This window comes from Loxodonta africana, chromosome 3 (genome assembly GCF_030014295.1).
Source record: "Loxodonta africana isolate mLoxAfr1 chromosome 3, mLoxAfr1.hap2, whole genome shotgun sequence".
Taxonomy (NCBI): Eukaryota; Metazoa; Chordata; class Mammalia; order Proboscidea; family Elephantidae; genus Loxodonta; species Loxodonta africana.
In genome coordinates, this window is record NC_087344.1 from 161,532,285 (window position 1) to 161,556,626 (window position 24,342).

At 39.0% G+C, this 24,342-nt stretch overlaps 1 protein-coding gene across 5 annotated transcripts in view; it reads left to right on the forward strand.

The window, feature by feature from the left end:
• Positions 1–24,342, forward strand: part of TRIM33 (tripartite motif containing 33) — a 139,037-nt gene that overhangs the window by 97,867 nt on the left and 16,828 nt on the right. For 3 of the 5 annotated variants that reach the window (XM_064282389.1, XM_064282390.1, XM_064282391.1), the window contains exons 11-13: positions 2,982–3,182; positions 14,774–14,906; positions 16,715–16,778. In XM_064282389.1, coding sequence (XP_064138459.1) covers positions 2,982–3,182; positions 14,774–14,906; positions 16,715–16,778 — 398 coding nt within the window. Of the gene's footprint in view, positions 1–2,981; positions 3,183–14,773; positions 14,907–16,714; positions 16,779–18,165; positions 18,277–24,342 lie in introns of all 5 variants that reach the window. The other 2 variants (XM_064282387.1, XM_064282388.1) reach the window with 1 other exon arrangement.

A 24,342-nucleotide genomic window follows, 5' to 3' on the forward strand; every position in this document is an offset into this window, starting at 1 on the left:
GGAGGGGGGTCATTGGTACTTTTGAGAATTTGATTAATCCAGAAAAATATATTTACATGATCCCTTTTGACCCATCTTATTACTGTGGATTAATAACCTCTAGTCTACCATATTCATTTTACAGTCTGAAAAATCGAATGCGCTGATTTACCCACAATCACATGAGATAACAGTGAAATCAAGATTAGATTCTTAGTTTCCAGTGTGACTCCTCAATCCTAATATATAAAAAGGAGTTTGAAAGTAATAGAGCTATGCCATTTGTAATTCTTTTTCTTTTGCCTTTCTCTATTCAAGTATTATTCCTTCAGGGTGTAGATATGCTTAATTTTAGAGATAAGTGTATTTAGAGACATGTTTTCTAATCTTTGAAAAGCATATGTGTATAGGAGGTATGATTATAAAATGAGGCTAATTTTATGTAGAATTTGTAGTAATAAAGTTAGTTTTATAATTCTTAGAACAGTGTTTCTCAAAGCATGCTTTAAAGACTGTTAGGCTCACAGGTGGGGTTGAGGTGGGGCTTGGGAACTGTCAGAAGTGCAGATTGTGAGCCATACCCACTGAATTAGAGTTTCCAGGAAGGGAGTACTCAGAAATACGTAAACTTTGAGTAAATCTTTCAGGTCAGTCTGCACACTAAATTTTGAGAACCACTGTCTTAGAGCTTTTTGACCCAAGTACCTCCAGAAGGAAGAGTCCTTGGGTGGTACAGTTAACACACTTGGCTGCTAACTGAAAGATTGGAGGTTTCAGTCCACCTAGAGGCACCTCAGAAGAAAGACTTGGTGATCTGCTTCTGAAAAATCAGCCGCTGAAAACCGTATTTAGAACAATTGTACTCTGACACACCTAGGGTTGCCATGAGTCTGAATTAACTGGATGACAACTGGTTACTGACTTTTGAAAAATATGCACTCCCCTGGTGGCGCAGTGGTTAAGAGCTTGGTTGCCAACCAAAAAGTTGGCAGTTCACATCCACCAGCCATTCCTTGGAAACCCTATTGGACAATTCTACTCTGTCCTGGAGAGTTGCAATGAGTTGGAATCGACTTGACAGCGACGGGTTTGGTTTTGGTTTTTTTCATGTTTTAAAGTTGACATTTAAAATTAAAAGTTTAAATTGTTGTAAAGGCCATCATTTCTAGTATATTGCAAATATTGATATTATAACATAAAACACTTAGATCATTCTTTTAAATGAATCCACTGGAATCCCAAATACCATAGCAGGCTCTTCTTTAAAAGTCAAAATTTTACACTCCCTTTTCTCCCTTGAATTTGTATTTCTCTTTTACTTCCTCTACAAAATTTTATCTTAATATATTTATGCTTGGAAGATTTATATATGAGCTAGTTGTAATTTTCTGTAGCAAAAATATTTCCATAAAAAATTCCTTTATTAAATTTCCAGTGACAATAAGACTATTAAGCTGTAAAAATTTACCCCTGAACTGAATTTTCATTATAGTTATTCCTGTGCAGTTGTTTAAGCCATATAAATATATTTACATGGTTTAAAAATATTAGAAAACTTAAAAGTTAAAAATTCTTTCGTAAATGCATATCTTTATGAGATAGATGGGGCCATGTTTTCCCGTCCTATTCATTTATGTACTTTTGTATCACTGACACTTATTATTGGCATGAGTCAGGGTTCCACATACATTTTTATTACAAGTTTGTTCATTGGTTTTTGTTTTTCATATAATGTTCAGAAAAGTTGTTCACTAAAATATGTACCTGGGAGTTAAAAGTTTTAGTAATATTCCTGAATTATTTGCATTTTCTCTAGGTTGTAAGCCATAAGTCCCAATGATCTATCAAAACTATTTGGAAAACCTCTTTATCAGTTAGCTTCATCAGGCCTTTCTTCATTTTTGTTGAGCATCAAGTTTTGGAACCCATTAGAAGATTAGTCACACGGGTTTTGGAGTCAGTCGCTTTCTCAACACTGAACACCCAACACCATTATTTCCAATTGAACCTTTGCTTACCTCTCTGGGAGTTGTTTTCACCAAGGGGCAGCGTGCTACAAGAAGATTAGGAACGGGTCAGGGCTGTGCTCTTTTTTTGCCAAGTGGGAAAAGGGTAATTGTGAAAGAAGTGGTAAATAGGATTTGCAGACCATGGCACATTTTTAGGCAAATCAAGGTGTCTTTAGGAAAAAGTGCATACGAAAATTGAGCATCTGGGCGTTTCGTTTTCTTAACACTGTCTAGGTACCTCATTGGAAGAGTGCAGAAGCTAGAGAATCAGACTAACCAACCACTTCAGAACATTGTCTTTAGACTCTAGGGTTGCCCCTATAGAAATTACTGAATATTAGCATTTTAAAGTATCTTAAGTGATTTATCTACATGTGTAGGTCCCTGGGTAGTACAAACTGTATCCAACTATGTAATTTATTTTCCAAAGATTTTTGTCTATATTATTGCAAATGATTCACCTAATAATCCTCAGAATCAGACAGCCGAGGTGTTGTTACACCGTTACCACATTACCCAAGGCTACACAATATTAGAGTCAGGAATTGAAATCATATTTCCCTCCTGTAAATTCAGTGTTCTCTCTGCCATATTCAGCTGCATTATACAATTATTAAAAAAAAAAAAAAGCAAAAAAGAATAAAGGATCAAAGAGGAATATAGATAGCACAGTGGCTTTTTGGCCTGCTGTGTGCAAACTTGAGGGCTTCCAAATCATGTATTACATGCATCCTTGTTCTGAAATAAGGTATCACCAGGCTGGTTGATAGGTTGAAAAATTATTGGCAAGCCTGTTTTCCCCTAGATCCTATACAAAAATGAATAGAAAAATGAAAAAGCTAAGTTCGACCTGTTTTCTTTCTATGTAAGTTTGAGAGGGCTTACTTTGTTTTTGAGACACGGGTAATCCTTCATTAAAATTTTCTTAAAGGTATAGTTCGTATTAGGGTATTCTGGCAGATCAGGTAATGGGAATGTCTTCTTTCCTAACAGCACTCAAATCCAGGGCATGCTGGACCCTTTCCTGTTGTATCAGTGCACAACACCACAATCAACCCAACCAGCCCTACTATAGCTACCATGGCAAACGCAAACCGAGGTCCCACCAGCCCATCTGTTACAGCAATAGAGCTTATCCCCTCAGTTACCAATCCAGAAAACCTTCCGTCACTGCCAGATATTCCGCCCATACAGGTTTGTACATTTGTATGGTTTGTTTGAAAGAGATATTCAAAACTGTATGAATTAGGAAGTTAGAATATGTATTTCTTTTTTTTAATCAGGACCAACATTTTGAAGTTTCTAAAGAATGGAGTATACGTATTTGAATTTTAATATGTTATTTGTGCTAAAACCAGCGTTCTGTAATATTTTAAAGTTATAAGAAACTGAATGTATGAATAGCAGATTATGAGACTGTCTAAACAAGGTACAACAATGGATTGATGTCAGCTTTGCTAATAGGCCAGTTCCTCTTTTTTATTGCCTGCCCAACAGGTAAACTTGAGTTGGATGAAGGAGCACTTGTGGCGTGGGTTTGGAGCCAGAGAAGAGACCTAGGAGCAAAACATGGTCACATCTTTGTCATTCTTCTGTTAGGTCCACAAGGGGTAGTCAACCCCTCATGCAAGCAGGTCGGGGTGAGAATAGGTTGGAAGGTTTATATGTCAGGGGGTTCTACTGAGAGGAAAAGTAAGGGTGAGGAGGAATAAATGGCATGTTAAGGGCCTCTGAGGCCTCCTGTCCCTTTTACCTGTGACATTTCTCTGATGAAAAATATCTCTCAGTGCTTTCTGAAATTTCACCAATTCATTTGAATGAATAGGCATTTTATTTTTAAATATAAATATAACCTGAGTTATACATCGTGAATTACTAGGAGTCAAGGGTCACGGTCACCATGAGAGCAAAGAACAGTGAAGCTGCTGGGCCAGTAGTTCCTTTTATGCCCTCTATGCTATGGCTGCTAACCAAAGGGTTGGCAGTTCGAATCCACCAGGTACTCCTTGGAAATTCTGTGGGGCAATTCTACTCTGTCCTATAGGGTCGCTATGAGTCAGAATCGACTCGACGGCATTGGGTGGGTTTGATGGCTGTACCTTAATATTTTTTATGTATTTAATGGTTTTACGTAAGAGTTTGTTTGAAAGGATGTTTCTGTAACTTCAAAATTGTTTGAGAATCACTAATTCATTGTGAATTCTCTTTATCTAATTGCTTCCCTGATACTAGGTGAGATCTTTTTTGGCCATGTAAATGGTATTTTGTTGATGATAAGAGGACTGGGCCAAATAGAATGGAAATTTTTAGAATATATGAAAAATATTTCTGAGTTATGATTATGATTCACAGTGTACTTTCACAGATAGTGTATCAGTTTAATGCACGAAATCACCGCCTGTCATACATATTATCATCCTGATTTTATGGATAAGCCTGAGAGAGGCTCGTGATCTCCCCAGAGTCATACAGTAAATGGAAAAGTTGGAATGCAAAGCACAGACTTCTGATTATAAGTCCAGGTTCTCTTTTCACTGTCCATAGTGGTAACGAGAAGATAGTTTGGGATTGCAGGCGTAAAAAGGTATAGTGTTGAGAGGTTTCGCCAACACCTATTGTTCTCCCCACCCCGCTTTTTTTCCCATTGTCATGCTATTGTGGGTGAGATGATACCTCCAGGGTTTGACTTCCATCTCCCTAATGGCTGATGAAGGAGCCCTGGTGGCAAAATGGCTAAACACTTGGCTGCTAATTGAAAGGTTGATGGTTTGAACCCATCAGCCACCCCTCTGGAGAAAAATGTGGTAGATTGCTTCCATAAAGAGTTACAGCTTTGGAAGCCCTATGGGGCAGTTCTACTCTGTCCTATAGGGTGGCTATGAGTCGCATTAGACTTGATAGCAATGGTTTAATGGCTAACGAAGGTGTCCTGGTGGCACAGTGGTTAAGCAAACCCATCCAGCTGCTTCGGAGGAGAAAGACCTAGCAATCTGCTGCCATAAAGATTACAGCCTAGAAAACCCTATGGGGCAGTTCTACTCAGGGCTTTGAACCAGTTCCTTCTGGTTTGAACCCCTGCTGAGAATTTGCATTTCCACCCCAGGTATATTGAATCAGAATCTACAGTTTAAGAAGATCCCCAGGTGATTCTTATGTATAATAAATTTCGAGAACCATTGCTCTATAGGGTCGCTATGAGTCGGAGTCCACTTGATGGCAGTGGGTTTGGTTTTTGGTTTGGGCTCTACTAGTGGTTCTCCCAATTGGTCCCTAACCAGAGTATTAGCACCACCTGGGAGCTTGTTAGAACTGCAAGTTCTCAGCATGAACAAACGAGTTTGAAGCCCTGGCTACTCTGTGACACAGGGTCACTGTGAGTCAAAATCTAACAACAGCAATGGCTAATGGTGTTGAGCGTCTTTTCATGTGCTTATTGGCCATCTGAATATCCTCTTTGGTGCTGTGTCAGTTCAAGTCCTTTGCCTGGTTTTTGATGGACACAAACTTGTTTTTTTGTTGTTAAGTAGTAGAAGTATTTTATATATTTTGGATATTAGAACCCTATTGGATATATGGTCCCTAAACATTTTCTTCCAATTTGTACGTTGTCTCTTCAGTTTTTCGATCAAGTTCTTTGATGAACAAAAGTATTAAACTTTTGTAAGGTCCCATTTTATCTATTTTGTCTTTTAATGCTTGTACATTTGTTGTCATATCTGATAGCCCACCCTAAAAACTAGGTCCCTAGTTTTCTTCTGAGAATTTTATGGTTTTAGTTTTCACACTTAGGTTGTCCTTTATCCGTTTTGAATTAGTTTTTGTGTGTGGTGTGAGATTTGGATCCTGATTCATTCTTCTGCATGTGGAAATCCAGTTTATTGAAGAGATTCTCCTTCCCCATTGAATGGGATTTCATTGATTATTTTTATTTCATCTGTGAGTTATCTACTTAAATCCTTTGCTCACTTTTTTATTGGGATTGTCTTTTTCCTTTTAATTCATAGAAATTATTTACATAACGCGTATATGTTACTGGGTGGAAACCCCAGGTTCTTACTTGGTGTGACTTGTATTGGCCAATAAAGAAGAGACCAAGGTCTCTTGTACAATGAATTAGAGTCAGTTGGAGCTGTTGGTGCCAAGACTGCTGGCCAGGGGTGGGCAGGCAAGTTACTTTTAAAGGGCTTTGCAAGTAGGGAGTTCATACAAGTTACCTGGGCAGCATTCTTAATCATACTACTCAGGCGCAGTGGGGTTTATCTATAACCTGCAAGCAAAAGCAGGATTCAAATGCAAAGGTGAGGGGGTGGGGGCAGGAAAGGAAAGGATTTTTTCAATACAAGACTGTAGGAGAGAATCCAGGTAAAGAATACAGCACTGTGGGGGCTCTGCCATTTAAGACCAGTGTCCCTTTTGAACTTTAGCCTGGCTCAGAATTGTTCAGTATGTTTTTGGGGAGGGGCAAATATTGGACCTAGGCCTTTCATTGTGGCTACTGACATCATGTTGATTTATAACTGACTGTTTAAGAGTGCCTTTTATGCCTTGTTTATGTGAATGTTTCCTTAAAAAATTTTTTTCCAGATTGTCTTAGCTATTGTCTTTATACCTCAGGGCCCAGTTGATGTGTCTTTATGAGTCTTTGTGAGTCCAACTCCAGCTGGGCCACGTTCTTTATGCTCAAGGACTGGGAATAATGGCTCCAATAAAAAATCTCCTAAATAATTTTTTTCTTTTCATTGGAATTTGGAGATATTGATACCTGGACTTAGTTGAGCCCTTAGATGGTGGCCATGGCAGGCTCTTTAAACTGAAGGTGCTGGTTTTCCACCCGATACCATCTGGTGCTTCACCAGGATCTTAAGAGTGAGCGATGTCAGTCGCATTGCCAAAGTGAGCAGACTCAGTATACATCAACATCTTAGCCCAAAGCCTTCTTTTGCCCTTTTGGGTGTGTAAGAGAGTGGAAGATGAATTTTATTATGCCTAATATTATCAGGATGCAGACTAAGAACAGTACTATCCCTTGCAGTAGTGATCTAGCCCCTGTTCTTGATGGTAACAACCAAATAAATCTGGTGTTTGTAAGGGTGTTACAGTGTAACCAGATAGCTTGCTGTGTGATTCTGTATATATCCTGTTTTATGTCTCCTGTGTTATTTATCCAAATGCAACAAGAATTATTTGCTACTGCGGAGCCTATACTTGAGGTAATTAAAAAGCCTGAGGCTATTTTGTTATCTCACATCACCTTGGCTAGTGCAGTTAAAGATTACTGTTGGGTCTTTATCTTAATGGCAACTTCATCTGTTATTTGTCCAGAATGATTGATAAATTTCTAAAAATTTCTCCAATTCAACAATACCATAACTAGGAATTAAAGCTACCAGCCATACCCTAAGTGTTGGACCAACAGATTTCTATTTGACTGTCATTTTATAGTGTATCACAATTTAACATGACCTCTTCAATATTTACCAGTATTATTACTTTGAATATCCAAATTTTCAAAGTGCATTGCCCCTGCATTCACCAGTAATCTAAACAAGAGATTTTTCATGTAAACTCACTGTCAGTTGGAAAGGGATCATTTTAAACCAGTATAGGATCTACCACACACAAATTTTCTCTAGAGGAAACAGAAGGCATAGAAAAATCACATGTGACAACCAGATTTTCATTAGAGAATACATGGTCTAACACGATGATATAGAATGGACCTCTCCTCTTGGTGGTCTTCAGTTAATCTGTTTTAAAACATACTAAGTGTCCTTCTTGAGGGCAAGCTGTCCCTCCTTGGTCTACCTGTTAACAGTCATGGGTCACTTTCTCGGAAGCAGCAGTGCCACAAAACCTTTTATGAGAGAAGAACTTCTAATTCAGGAGTTATAATATCTAAACCCATTAGTTAAATAATTTAGGAGAAAGGAAAATGTTTTCTTGTATTTAGAAAGTAGGGCCTTAAAATATGAGCAGTATTCCCACATAAAACCCATAGTTTCCTTTTGTTTACTCAGTCTTAAATGTAGTTAATTTCTGTTCCATGTGTTTCTGGATCAGTCGCAGTCAGCTTTTTGCATAGGAGTTCTGGAAGTTTTATTCAGTCTAGTCACAGTTCTTTTGCAAGTCCAATATAGTCAATTTTTTTGTTGAGCTATTTTGGTCAAACGTTGTCAGCAGATCAGCAAAGTATAAACTTATCTGCTGATGACAAAATTTAATATGGCCATGATTAACTTATAAAAATAATACTTTTCTAGTGAAATACTGGATAGAAATTAATTGCAAGCACAATGTAAAGGCCAGATAAAATCAGTTAAAAAAAAAACTTTAGATAAAAATATCTCTAAATATAACCATTAACCATATTTTTAAAGAGCTTCAGATATAATACGTAATAATCTTGAGGCATAATACTAGGATATACCAAGTCAGGCTATACCAAGATTATCAAATCTTTAAATACCTGGAGAGTAATAAAAGAAAACTTAATAGGTAAATGACGTGAATTCCTATCAGCTTTGATGAAGTTGTGACCAAGTTAGCAATTAAGAAATAACAATAAAATTATGACATAATATGCATTTACTGTCTAATATTAGCAAAAAACACAAGAGAAAATACACATAATTCTTAACCGAAAGAGAATCAGGTGGTTTTCTTGATTTTGACGGCATCTTACATGTAATTTATTAAATAAAACTTTTTAGCACTTTTCTTTTGTACAAATGTTTTTGTGGCTTTCCGTGAAGTTTCAGAGTTGTCAGGATCTGATTATAGGTCACTGTGAAACAATACTTAAGTTATTTAACCAAGGATCTTAAAGTAAAAACCTTGGCTCTTTTTTTTTTCTGAAAACCATGCAGTTTGGTTTTTGGCTCAGGAATCTTACTCTATTGAGAGTCCAAACCTCTGCCTTGAAGGCAGATTATACAAAGAATAAATTAACCCTTCAACTCAGAAATACAAATAAAATTTTGTTATTTTAACAGCAGGAAACACAATTCTTTGTTTTATATTTTATTTAACATTAAAGCACCTAAAAATCTCATAAATAAAACCATTAAACTTTAGTCAGACAGATAAAACTTTTGACCACATCAAATAAATTTCTTTTTTAATAAACCTCTTAAACTTTGTCTTCGTTGTATACCTCTTATAGTGCATCCCTTTAAACGGCAAAAATAAACACTCAGCAGAGCCAGACATAGACACGTGTATCCTTTCTCTTGTGGCATAAAAAAACGAAATTATAAAAGCATGAATTATGACAAATATCTGTTAATTTAACATTCATAACGTATCTAAAAGATCTTAGAAATTATTTTAAGCCTGTATCCCGTAAAACATAACTGTTGCTGAAAGTCTGTTTCAACATTTTAAGTTTTCATTCAACTTTTACCGTTTCTCATATATTCTCAATCTAATTTTATCCCTTAAAGATTTTATCAAGTGGCTTTGGAAATCACAGAGCTTCTGTTTAACTTACAAATTCATTGATACGGATATAACGTTCAGTGTCTGGCTAGGGTTGGAAACATTTTCCCAGGCCATTTTAGGTGTGTCTCATTGTGATTTCTATTTGACCTTGGAGACTGTGGGCTGGGGAACCTTGATGTTATGGCACCTTCCTTATTTTTGATTCAGGGTAGAAGGCAAGATTAGGCCATTCTGATTTGTTGACATATGTTTAAATTGATCTAGGCATTTTACTCTATGGGGCAGTTCTACTCTGTCCTATAGGGTCACTATGAGTCGGAATCGACTCGAGGGCACTGGGTTTTTTTTTTTTTTTTTTTAAATCTACCTAGTAAATACCAAAACTATTTAGCAGTTTTATAAATGAATCCATCAGTTCTTGGCTAGTGAGACTGTGGTGGGGGGAGGAGTTATCCCAATTCATTTACATATGTTTAAATTGAACTAGGCATTTTGAAAGGCAAAAGATAACTTATTTCTTCCCTTTTATTATTTTCTCTGAAAGCAGTTTTGTCTGTATCACAACCTTTTACCTACCCAGTAGATACCAAAGCCCTTTAGCAGTTTTTTTCTAGGCTTGCCTCCTTTTTCGTACTCTGGAACTGTTAGTTTTACTTTAAAACAAAGTTATCCTTTTTCTTTAAATAAAACACATTTCATATAATGTCTAAAGGCCTAAGTTACTTAGAAAGGCTTTGCTTTTATGATTGACTTAAACATAGTTTTCCAGTAAAGCTACTAAAAATCTAAATCATAAGACAGACATAAGACACAGTTTTTCTTGATTGAGGAAAGAACTGAGATTCTAAGATGACCTTACAAAAAACAGCAGTCCTCAGCCATAGCCTCCAACCTTTTACAAAACAGAAGCTTAGACATAACTCTCTAGACCAGAAGCAAGCTCTCAGAACAAAAAGAGACAGAAAGTCCATATAAACTCACTGAATAATACCAAACAACACAAAGATACAGGGATTCTAGTTTCCTAAAGTGTATATAAGCAATTTTTGGTAAGATCAACTCAATTTAACAGAAGTAACAGATTTTAGATAAAGCCTATTAACTTGCCAGAGTATCAGATGGAGGAATACTGTTGTGATTCTTTAATGAGAAACTATCATAAAACTGGGATGGAGCCACCATTTTTCCTTGCAAAATTTAGCAAAACAGAGCACTGTATCTTCCAGGTTTTCTCTGAGCCACAAAAAGAAACCTAACAAGGAACGCCCCTGGATTTGGACAGTGTTTTGCTTAGACCAATATGTACCTTTGTTGTGCAAGCGTTTGCTTGTGGGTGGCAGGCATCCTAGTGCTGTAGTCTGTCTCTTGACCACCTTATCCTGTTATGAGAGTCTTTAACGCTTGTGATGAGCACCAGCAACCACCCTAATGGCTTTTACTGGTCCATCCGTGCCCAAATTTTTGCGGTTTATTGTGGCCCAGAGCTCTTTGAAAATAGAATTATCTCTTTAAGAAAGTGTTTCAAATGCCCGAATCTGAACACAAAGTGCAGTTCACCAAGAGTTACTAGACACTACTCTTAAACAAACGATCAAGCAGTAAGCTAAGATTCTCCTTAATTAAACAACCGGTTTTTCAAACAGATATGCTGAACAAAACTTAAGAAAACATGAGAAAAAGAACAAAAAGAATAAACATGAGAAAAAGAAAAAGCTCCTTTTCTGAGAGCAATCACCGCGTCTTTGTCGATGGGACATGGGATGTGAATGCTTGGGACCTCTCTTTTTGCTGGCTTCTGCTCCGAAGTCCAGATCTCCTCGAGGCTGACTGGATTCGTCGCTTTAGAATCCCTGCAGCAACTAACTCTTGTAGGGTGAAAACACCACAAAGTTTAGTAAAGCAAAAAGAAAGATTTTATTCGGCATATATATAAAAAAGGCAAAAGTAGGAAAGGGACAAGCATGCTCTGCTGCCAGAACCATGTCTGTCCAAATCCCTGTTCACAGTTCTTAAGGGTACATCTTAGCAGGCAGTATTTTGGGATCCTTTGAATGTTCTATGTTCTCTAGATATACTTGCACACTCACACAACCTAACCTGGTTCACCACCTTAACAGGTACCGGAGCCTTTTACGCCCTCAGTGGTCAATTCCTCCCTCTTCTTGGGACTCTTCTAAGGCCTTACCTAGGAATTACTGTGTTATTTTCCAAATAACCTCAGATTCCCAATGCCCTCAACGGCCAATTTCTTCTGCTTCTTGGGACTCTTCTAAGGCCTTACAAAAAAAGTCAGGTGCGTTTCCTGTCTCTCACAGAGCTTTCGTTTTACCTAGGCACTTAACAAAAAACCCAGGTGCATTTCATGTCTCTCACAGAGCTATCATTTTACCTAGGCACTTACCAAAAAACTCAGGTGTGTTTCATGTCTCTCAAAGCTATCATGTTTTTTGGTTCGGTGGGAGAAGGGCATGGCGGTCGGCTTTCATTGCTGCTCCAAAGTCTCCAGGAGAAATCTCCTGGTGGCTCCAGACAAAGGGGTTGTTCTGTTTCCGATCCACCTCAGGTACCTAGCAGATGGCTCCTGGCTGGCTTGCCAGAAATGTTACTGGGTGGAAACCCCAGGTTCTTTACTCAGCATGAGTGAGAGACCAAAGTGGGAGAACAGGAAAGGCACCTTTATTTCGTTATACAAGGAAATGGAGTCAGTTGGAGCTGTTGCTGCCAAGACTGCTTGCCAGGGGTGGGCAGGCAAGTTACTTTTAAAGGGGTTTAAAAGTAGGGAGTTATACAGGTTATGGCAGCAACAGTCTTAATCATACTGTGCAGGGGCAGTGGGATTTATGTATAACCTCTAAGCAAAACCCAGAACCCCAGTGTCGTAAGCAAAAGCAAGTTTCAAATGCAAAGCTGAGGGGGCAGGTGGGAGTGGGGCAATAAAGGGAAGGATTTTTCAATACAACACTGTAAGGGAGGAAGCCAGGTAAAGAATACAGCACCGTGGGGGCTCTGCCTCATGTATGTCCCATGCAGTTACTTAGGGACTCAGTTTCCTTCCATTTTGTTTCTTCACCATCCCTTATTGGCAAACTAAGGCCAGTTGGCCTGCAGCCTATTTTTGTACGGCCCTCAAGCAAAGGAGTTTCTTTTTTTTTTTTTAAACATATTTAAAGGGATTAAGAAATGTGAGAGTGACTATATATGGCCCAGAAAGTCTAAAATTTTGACTCTCTGGCCCTTTATAAAAAATAAAAATATGCAGACCCCTGCCTTAGGGCATTGTCCTGATCTGAATGGTGGTTATCTGTGACTTCCAGCTCAGGGGAAGTAGAAGTCCCTGGCAAAGCATTTTCTTTTAAACAAGTGATTTGAAAATTGTACACATCACTTTTGCTCACCTTCCATTGACAAGACCTTAGTCACACAGCCACACCTAATGTAAAGGAGGCTTGTAAGTATCATGTGTACTGAGTAGCTATGTGTCCAGAAGTAGGGGAGAATAGACCGGGGAGAACAGCCAACAGGTTGCCACAAAGGGACTTTGATTAACTGCTGTATCACTAAGAATAGTGCTTGGCACATAGGAGATGCTAACACACACACACTAACACACACACACACACAGTTGGTTTAATGAATAAACTAATCTCCACCCCTCCCCCACCCCCGTTAGTCTTTTAACTTTGTTTATTGTACTCTTGCCTGTGTTTAGTGAAAACTGGAGATGAATGCTTCAGCTAGCATTTCCCTGTTGGAGGCAGTAACGAAGTCAGGAATGCCTTTTATGTACTCCCTGTTTGCTTTTTCCTAACCTAGTCCACTCTTCTAGCCTTAGGGATGTCTGTTTGGCTGGAGATAAAAATTGCAGACGGAGAGTGTAAAAGCAATGAGGGTAGAGGTAGATTAACATGAGATTTTCATGGCTGTAGTTTTTTGGATTTTTTATTGAACCATATGTAACTGCCATGTGTTTCTTTTTAGGTGGGATGCAGCCCCGCTTACATCTGTCGCCCACATTAGCTCTCCTCTCTTCCCAGATCGTCCAGTTGACTTTAGTTGCAGCTAAGGGTTCACCTGTAGTTACACCTTACAGGTGAATCCTTGGCCAACAGCAGTGACAACGGGGCAGGCAAAGCTACCGAGATCCTTTAATTGTCTCTCCAGCAAGCCCACAGCATACTTGCACTTCCCTCAGCCCTTTATGTCTCTTACCTTGGGGTATTTTAAGGGTTTTGACCAGAAAATTGGTCTGTTTACTTTTTTAGGAGTACCCTCCCTTGCTTGTGATTATTTTTGAGCTGCCCTACTCTTATCACTTTTCTGTCGCTTCACTTCTATTTTGGTTTATATCCAGAGTTTTCTCCAGTCTTTGTGCTTTGATATTCTCCTTTCCTGTTTTATAGCTACGAAAATCAGTGGGATTTTGAGAGGGAAGGAGAATTAAGAAGTAAACACACATTTTCAGTTTTCTGTCTGGAACCAGAAGTAGATTTGCATGAAAAAATAATCATGGCTCTAGAGGGAGAGAAGGTTGAAAGAGGGCAAGTATGGGTACAGGGAAACCAGTAAGCAAAATATCAGCAATTATTGAATCAAGAACAGCTTGACCATCTCTCATATAGAGTAGTGTAAAATTTAAGGTAATTTTCGTATTTAAGTACTATTTGTTCTTACACAAGTATTTTCTCATTTAATCATCACAGCTCTGTGACGTAGGCAGGATGTTTTGAAGATTAGGAAACAGGTATTCAAATTGGGGACCAGCCCAAAGTCACAGTGCCCTGGTTCTCTGACTTTACACTACTGCCTCTAAGTCAGAAAAGGGCTCAGCCCTCCTGTTACCTGCCCTTTTTGTATGGGTGATAAAGGGACCTTTTATGTTAGACTAAGGATTTTTTGTTGACTATAAGAACTTACCAAAGTTTAAAAGCTGAGCATTGACAGGATCAAATTTCTGTTCAGGGGAATGACTGGCAGACTGGACATTGAAATAGAGGGAAAGAGACTGGAGAAAAGGATACTGATAAATGAGCCCTGCAGCAGTTTTGGGAAAAGACAGAAGTGTCAAGAGTATGTCACAGGAATTTTCAGGGTAGAACATAAAGGATTTAGTGGATCATTGGGTTTTGTCTTGAACAGCTGGGTATTATTTGTTGAGTAGAATTAATTACAGTTCATATAAATGTTGTGTGGGTCCTCAGGGGAGCCTAAGGAAACAGCATTTAAGCTGAATTTGATATTGTAGAATCGGTTAGTTTATTAGTAAACTGCGCATAAATGGTGACATTAATGAAATTAATAACTTCTCTGTTTAATCAGAGTAAAATGTATTTATTTTTTCTCTTCAGTTGGAAGACGCTGGTTCAAGTAGTTTAGATAATCTACTAAGCAGATATATCTCAGGCAGCCACTTACCCCCACAGCCTACAAGCACCATGAATCCTTCCCCAGGACCCTCTGCCCTGTCTCCCGGATCATCAGGTAAAGCAAACTACCTCATTATTTCTTTAGCACCTTAAAAAAAAAGGTATCTCCTAGTATCAGAGAATGTTTTTTTTCCAATTATTCTAATTATTTTAGTTCAAATATTGTTGGAAGTCTTCAGCTACTTAGACGTAATGTTTATATATATCTGTAATCTACGCTGTTCAGAAGTTTAAAGTACTCCTCCCACGTCACCCCCTGCAGGCCATTTTCACGTTCTTCGCCGGGTTTGTAGATGCATATACTTCCCGTATCTTATTTTTACAATACAGATGGTCAGTTGAACAGTTGTTTGGTTTCAACCCAACTTTAAAACACTCTGTAAAATAATGCTGTTAAAAACGTTGTTTAAAACTCTTTAGTTACCATTGGATTAACGGTATACCAACCATTTTTATGTCTCTGGACCTCGTAGGTAGTACGTTACTCTGGTTCTAATGCAGTTAGTGGCAAGGTGGCTCCCTTTTGAAATTCGTGAAGCTCAGCAGACCAGAGTTGGAGCCTTGTGTAGGATGAGCGTTCTATTAGGTGATGCTTCCTGGATGTGTTAGTTTTGTAAACTTCTGCCTTTTTTTCCTATATTTTTGTGAGATAATGCTAAACATAGTTATGGCTTTCCTATGTGATAGTTAGGAAGTCCTGATGGGTTTATTTTGGTTTTCTGTGTCATATTTGGAAAACCAGAGTTTCCTCATGTAATCTAGTGAAAAGGTGCCCACAATAAGTTATATATCTAATTACCATTGGTATATAGTCATGCCATATGTTGGTGGCATCACCTTATTGGTGGCTTGTATTACCAGATCATATTTCTCAAAATCCATATTCCTTTTGCCATTGAATCAATTCTGATTCACAGTGACCGTATAGGACAGAGTAGAACTGCCTCATTGGTTTCTAAGGAGCGACTGGTGTATTCGAACTGCAGACCTTTTATTTAGCAGCCAAGCTCTTAACTACTGCGCCAACTAAAAATCACACTGAATTAGTAAGCATGCATTCAGATTTTGAAAACACTTGCCATTAAAAAAATTTTTTTTTAATACAGTAACGAAAGGGTTAAAAAAAAAATAAAAGAATTGAGGAAAGGCAAGTAAATTTTCAGATTGCAATTTTAAAACAAAAACCTAAATTTACTGGTATCTATCAAAATTTGACTAATCATGTCCATTAAATGCAGATTCTTTCTGAAAGCCCAGTTGTCTTATTAACCCTGTTGCCAGCTGATTCAGTTGGGACTCTCTTAGGAATTAATGACTGAAGCAATTCCAAACAGGTTGATAGTTCAGAAATGGTTAAGGAATATATTTTTCTGATGTAGATTAAATGTTATTTCTCAGTGAAACAGACCACCTGATTATTTCTAGAGGAAGAGTAGTTTGAATTTAAATATGGGTTTTGGCTAAGATGCATCATTAATGTATTTTTAAGTCACGTAATTTTTGAGCTTTAATGGAATTATTCCAGGACTTCTGAAAGAAGGAATAATTAATGGAAATCTAAATATGATATTTAACCAGGTGATTGCAGAGTGGCAGGCAGCTTTGTCTTTTCTGACAGTGTTCATTGACTGGCTAGTGTTGCTCTGAGAAGGATTCTGAGGTAGTGTCTGGGGTCATCTGAGAGAAAACGGTGGTTGATGTCTGCCAATGGTTACACATGCCATCCTGACCTAAGGGCTGGGTCTGATTACCAAGACTTGCTGAACTGGGTTATGATAATCTTGAATTCTGTAACTAGTAGGTATAATTCTGGTTATGCGTGTACGCATGCACTGATCCTCGTTTTGATTTATTATTTTTCAGGTTTATCTAATTCTCACACACCTGTGAGACCCCCTAGTACCTCTAGTACTGGCAGTCGAGGCAGGTAAGTGTTACATTATTGATAACTAATATTTTTCCTTTTTATTATGGAAAGGGTCAAATACTTTTTAAGAATAGTACGTTATAATGAGTCCACATATACTTACCACCTGCCTTCAACAATTATAATGTTATGTCCAATATTATTCCTTCAATATTCCCACCCATATTCCTCTGCTCTGGAGTATTTTGAAGCAAATCTCAGATACCAGATTATTTCACTTATTACTACTTTGGAATGGTGGCAGAGTGATCAAGAGCTTAGGCTGCTCACCCAAAGGTCGGCAGTTCAAATCCTCCAGCCACTTCTTCGAAACCCTATGAGACAGTTCTACCCTGTCCTGTAGGGTCGCTATGAGTTGGAATTGACTCGACGACATGCAACAACATGTATTGCTTAAAGGTAAGGATTTAAAAAAATACACAACAGAAACATTATCACACCTAAAAAAGTTAATCATAATTCTTTAATACCAGTAAACATCCAGGTGCAGTTCTTCTTCTGCCTTTTTTTTTTTTTTTAAACAAATGGTTTGTTTGAAACAGATTCAGATAAGCTGTATACATTGCCTTCAGCTGATATATTTACATCAAAATATCTTCTCCTTCAATAATTGATTCAGTGAAGAAATGTAATTATTTGTCCTGTAGAATTTTCCCCATCTCTCCATCTTGTCACTTAAATATCCTGTCTCCTGTACTTTATATCCATTGGTATTTATATAAGGAGGTTTGATCAGACTCAGGTTAGATTTTGAGAAAGGAGAGGCAAGAATACATCATTGGTGGTAGCGTATACTTCTGTCGGGGGCACATAATGTCTGGTTATCTTTGTGTGACACCCACCACTGATGGTCATTGACTAGATCTTTATTTTGTTAGAGGTTGGAAAATGATATTTTAATTACTGTATCATTTCTTCTTTGTTAATTATTAGTTTAGAATACTTCTATAAAGTATACATTCTTATTATTCAGTATTTGATTATAGGAAAGCCAATATAAATACTTGATTTTTTTCCCCTTTATTTACCTGTTTTCATAATGATAGCCTGATTTACAGCATCCTCCAAGGTTGGCAGATGAGTTTTATTATCTTCATGAACTCAGATATTTAAACATTTTTACATAGTTTAGTCCGTAATAGATGTTATTTTTATTGATGCTTACATTGTTCCAGCTTTGACCTTTTAGAACTTTTCCAAGTTGGCTCCTTAGTCATTTTTTTTTCTAATTAATTGATTTTTTGGAAAATTGTGGTAATTATCCTTAATCCTATTGATAAAACATTTGTAGTCTTTGAAAGCTTCCTTGTTTTCTAGTATGAGATGATATTCCAGGTTTATCTTGTATGTTTCCTGCCTCAAACCTAGAATCACCCATGTCTCCTAGAAATCATGGTCATGTTAGAGAGGAAATGGTGTTTGGAGACAATCTTCTGGGGCACTCATTGCTGCTGAATCAGTCATTGTTTCTAGGCTTTTTTGGAGCTAAGAAAGAGGGGTATGTATAATTTAAGATAAAGTACAATCAATGTTGGCTATTTTTTACTCTTTAATTTGGATAATGGAAGAAAGATTTTAAGAAAGTTATATGAATGTTTTTTGTTTCTATGTATATATATATATATATGAAGTCTGAAGACTGGTCCTACTAAATGCTTGCTTGACTTTTTATAATTATACTTCAAATAATCAGTGCTTTTAGAAGGACAGTACAGATTGAGTGAAAAAGGTGTTCATTCTTAGCAACAGAATCTTTAAAGTTATTCACTTCTTTTGACAGCAGTTTTGCTTTGTGCTCTAGATAGAACTGATTAGTCATACCTGTCTGCTTATCCTGTCATTACCTATCTTAGCCTGGGCACTCTAGAGGAGCAAAACTAGTGAAAAGCTTATATAAATATATATAGGGAGAAATTTTCTTCAAGAAAATGGCTCATGCAATTGTGAGGAAATGGCTTACATCATTGTGGGTGCTAGCAAGTCCTCAATCCATGGGTCAGGCGACAGGCTGAAGATTTCTGCTGGCTCATGTGTTTGCAGGGACTGACAAACCCAAAATCTGCAGGCCAGGTGGCAGGCTGGATACCTTTGTTGGCTCACAGGATTGTGGGAGTAGGCGAATCTAAAATCTGCAGGTCAGGTGGCAGGTCGGAGACTTTTGCAGGCTCATGTTCCAAGAATCAGAGGTTAGGTGACAAGACGAGTTGAAGGCCAAGAAAGAGAGTGAGGTCTGCCAGAACATCCATTTATATACTGAAGGCAGGCTATACCTGCAAGAAGACTCCCCTTTCAACTGATTGGCTGCTCACATCAGATCACAAACAAAATGGATGGTGATTACATAATGTCTGCCAAACCACGGAGAATCATAGCCTAGCCAAGTTGACATATAACGTTAACCGCTGGAGTCCCCCTCTTGGTAGCTGACACCTATACACATCTCCTTAAACCTTACATAATCACTAAATAAAGGCAGTTATGAAGTCATACTTGTGCCTAACATGATACAACTAATGTGTGCAACCAAAAACACACTAGCACCTTTTGCATCTTGTATTTTTAATAAATAATGGCATCAGGGAGGGAAGAAAACAAACATATTTGCTATATATGTACACACACACAAGTATAACAAAACAAGGAGGAAATACTCGTTACAGTCCTCATTTATATAACTGGTTATGTGGTTGTAGCTATTATTTAGAGCTACCTTCTTCCGTAACCCATTCTGTATTCCCTTTGCCCTCAGCAAACACCTCAGCTGGTTGTGGTTCTTTGCCTGGTGGGGTGACCCAGTCCTTCATTCCTGAAGGGTCTGGGCCATTAATAAGTTATGTTTGGATTGGATTGCTAGAAGTTTTCCATTGACTTTAATCACAGGGCACGATAGTACTAAGAGGTGCACTTAGGCAACTCCTTTATTCTAGACATACTCTTCTTTACCTCCGTTATGTACTATCAATCTGATTTCCCCTTGGTAATCAGGATTAATTACACCTGCCAACAGGATAATTCCCTTCTTGTTGATCCAGAGGCATGAGGAGCCCAAAGTGGCCATGTGGCATTCTTAAACTTTCAGTTCAGTGGAATGAGTGTTGTTTCCTAGTGAGAGCATGCCTACCCTTGGAACTAAGACCCCTGTACCCACAGAGCATATGGTTGTGAGAATAGGAAGCAAAAATTTTGCAAGTGGGTCACTAGGGTAATAATGAATGGTGCCACTCCCATTTCTACTCCTTGATTGCTGGACCCATGAATTCTGGCTATGAGAGAAATGGGACCATATATTGGACACTGGTTTACAGCATATACAGCCTCCTGGAGAACATTGCCCTGGCCCTGCAAGGTATTACCACTTAGCTGATACTGTAATTGGGTCTTTAAAATGCCATTCCATTGTTCTGTCAAGCCAGCTGCTTCAGGATGATGGAGAACATGGTAAGACCAGTGAATTCCACGAGCATGGACCCATTGCCGCACTTCATGTGCTGTGAAGTGAGTTCCATGATCCAACACAGTGCTGTGTGGGATACCATGATGGTGAGTAAGGTATTCTGTAAGTCTATAGATGGTAGTTTTGGCAGAAGCATTGCATGCAGGGGAGGCAAATCTGTATCCAGAGTAAGTATCTATCCCAGTGAGAACAAAACTGCTCTTTCCATGATGGAAGCAGTCCAGTGTAACCAACCTGCCACCAGGTTGCCGGCTGATCACCTCGAGGAATGGTGCCATATCAGGGACTTGGTGATGGTCTCTGGTGAGGGCAGATTGAGTACTCAGCAGTGGCTGTATCCAAGTCGGCCTTGATGAATGGAAGTCTATGTTGCTGAGCACATGTATAACCTCCTCCCCTCCCCCAATGACCACTTTGTTTTTGAGCCCATTGGGCAATGTCAGAAGTAGTTAGGGAAAGAGTCTAACTATGGTATACCACAGAACACATCGTTCTTTCCACTTGATTGTGAAAATCTTCCGCTGCCAACATTACCCTTTGGTGAGCATTCATAGGAGACACAAATATCTTCACGTCTTTGGTTCATTCAGATAGGTCTGTCCACATACCTCTTCCCCATAGCTCCATGTCACCAATTTTCTGGTCATCTTCCTAACAAGTCCCTAACCATTCAGTCAAGCTGTTGCCCACACCCCATGAGTCATTATGCTGTCACACATCTGGCCATTTCTCCTTCTAAGCAAAATGAACAACCAGGTGCACTGCTTGAAATTCTCCCCACTGCGAGGATTTCCATTTACTGCCATCCTTCGGGGAATTGCCAGAAAGGGGCTGCAGTGCTGCTGCTGTCCACTTTGGTGTGGTGCTTGAATATCATGTAGAACCATCTGTAAAATCACCAAGCAGGAGTTTTCCGTCAGCTGATTGTAAGGAACTTCCCATGAGGCCGTAGGTGCAGACTGGGAGAGGGAAGGTAATGTGGCAGGAGTGAGGGCCATTGGCATTTGGGTCACTTTCTTACATAACTTCCTTGTGGCTTCAGGTTCTGTTCAAGCCCGATCTCTTATGTATGACTTGCATTTAATGATGAAGTGCTGCTGTGCACATCAAACTTTATGACTCTCTGGGTCAGACAACACCCAGTTCATGATGGGCAGTTCAGGCTGCAAAGTAACTTGGTTGCCCCTGGTTAAGCAGTCATTCTCTACTAAGGCCCAGCAACAAGCCAAAAACTTTTTCAAAAGGAGAATAGTTATCTGCAGAGGATGGCAGGGCTTTGTCCCCAAATCCTAAGGGTCTGCACTGTGATTTACTAATAGGGATCTGCCAGAGACTCCAAACAGCTTGTATGTGCCACTGACACTTCAGGCACCATTGGATCAGCCAGATCATATGGCTAAAGTGGCAGAACAGTTTGCATGCCAGCCTGGACCTGTTGCAGAACACTTTCTTGTTCTGGGCACCACTCAAAACTAGCAGTTTTTTTGAGTCACTTGATAAATAGGCTGAAGTAGCATGCCCATATGAGGGGTATGTTGCCTCCCAAATCCAAAGAGTCTCACAAGGCATTTTGCCTCCTTTATAATTGAAGGAGGGGCCAGATGCAATATCTTATCCTTCACTGTAGAAGAAATATCTCGATATGCCCACACCACTGGACCCTTAGAAATTTTACTGAGGCAGATGGTGCCTGAATTGTTGTTGGGTTAATTTATTACCCTCTAGTACACGAATGTTTTACCAGTAAGTCCAGGATCATTGATACTTCTTCCTTACTAAGTCCAATCAGTATAGTGTCATCAGTGTAATGGACCAGTGTGATGTGTTATGTCAGGGAAAGGTGATCAAGGTCCCTGTGGACTAAATTAAGACATAGGGCTGGAGAGCTGATATTTCTCTGAGGTAGTACAGTGAAGGTATATTGTTAGCCTTGCCAAGTAAAGGAATACGGCTTCTGACGATCTTTAGAAACAGGGATGGAGAAAAAGACATTGGCAAGATGAGTAGCTGCACACTGGGTATTAATTTGTGTTAATTTGCTCAAGCAATGAAACCACATTTGGAACAGCAGCCACAATTGGAGTCACCACCTGGTTAAGTTTTCAGTAATCCACTGTCATTTTCCAAGATCCATCTGTTTTCTGCCCAGGCCAAATAGGTGAATTGAATGGGGATGTGGTAGGAATCACCACCCCCTTGATGATGGCAAGTCCTCGATGGTGGCAGTAATCTCTGCAAACCTTCCAGGAATGCGATATTTATTGCTTTTCGTTTACTATTTCCCCAGATGGGGGCAGTTCTAATTAATGGCTTCTGCTTGGCCTTTTCTACTATGACAGCCTTTATTCTGCATGTCAGGGATCCACATGGCAGTTGTGCCAGTTGATGAGTATGTCTATTCCAGTTATGTATTCTGGAACTGGGGAAATCACTACCGAATTGGTTTGGGGATCCACTGTGAGGTGGACCTGAGTTTGTCATCGTTGTTACTAGGTGCCGTCAAATTGATTCCAACTCATACTGACCCTATAACCTGACTGCCATACACCCCTACTCTGACTAGTGGGCCACAGTGACATTTTGGGTCTCATGGAATTAGTGTCAGTTCCGAGCCAGTGTTCAGTAATCCTTAAAAAGTCTGATTATTTCCTTTCCTCCAATGAACAGTAACTTGTAAAAGGCTGTAGACCCCTTTGTGGAAGACTGAGTGAAATACAGTATAAATTTCTGGCAGTGTAGTGGGGTTCTTCTTCAAAGGGATCTGGCCTTCCCTTCATTCAAGGGGTTGTGGGTCTATAAACTCACTCAAGCCTGGGAATTGATTGAGGAGCTGTGACTCACTATTTTGGTGATTCAAGTTAGACTGCTCTTCACCTGACCTCCTATTCTTATGCTTGTATAGATCAAGTAAACATTTAGTAGGTTTCCCATCCTAGAGGCACCATGACTAAGTAGCCAGTGCCATAAGTCCATGTGAAGTGAGACTATTCTAATTATTGCTTTGACTCTGCTGCCTATTATAGTAACCACACCCACCTTGTCTTTGGTGATTAAGTGCCACCCCTTGGCCTCTGGTACCCCATGATTCAGTCATTCTGTATTGTAGCTAGGTGTCTTAATTCAGTTAGGGCAGTTTCCACTGTAATGTCTGACCTACACAGAAGAGGAATCACAGTAGTCTTCAGGGTTGCTGGGACTCTCTTCAAAACTTTATTCCTCACAGTTATGTTGAAAGGTCAGTTCTGACATTTCAACCTCATTTAGTATAGGCCACCTCTTGCTCCACTTTTCAGTCAACCAACCGAATAAACTATTAGATTGTTTTCTATTCTCTTGCACTGAAACGTTGAATGAAGAATTTCTGTGTACTGGGACCCATCAATAAAGTCAGACTGCACTATTATTACACACCCTTAACAGCCATTCCCATACATATTCCCCAAGTTTGTTTTTGTAATTATTAGAAAAATTGAGCAGTTCTTTTGAAGTGTAGCGTACTGCCTCATGGGTTACACTTTGTATGTTAAGTCTAGTTTTAGGCCTAGAAACAAAAATGGTCCTGGGGACATTCAGCAATGGCTTGCAAGGCATATGTCCAAGGCAACTCCTCAGACAAGGACTCTTTAGACACAGATAGGTTAATCTCATCAGGTGGAGGTAGAAAGAATGTTTTTTCTGGGGAAGGTGGCTTAACAGACAAAGCTGGATTAGTCTCTTCTGATGGGAATGAGAGGATTGGTTGTGTTGGCAGGGGTGATTCAACAGCATTTTAGGGGTTTAGCGTCTCCAACTTCTAGTTTATCTGCCAATACGTCCCCATCTCAAGTTTCAGGATTTCATTTCTTCTTAATCAGTATCCTCACTTTAACTTCAGATACCATTTGAGGTTGGGAATTCAATTGGTGTTATAATTCAGCTACTCTTAGGATAAGATTTTTGGTTTGGTTTTCAGCAATATCAGCTCTGTATCACTACAAGTAATAAGGCATCCTTTCAGGGCACAAATAGCAAACTCAGGTCTTTTTTGTGGTACTTGAGCTGGAACTCTGAAGCCCTGAGCACATCCTTTATTATCTCCACTTTGTTTAGCAAAAGTGGGAGCAACCAGCC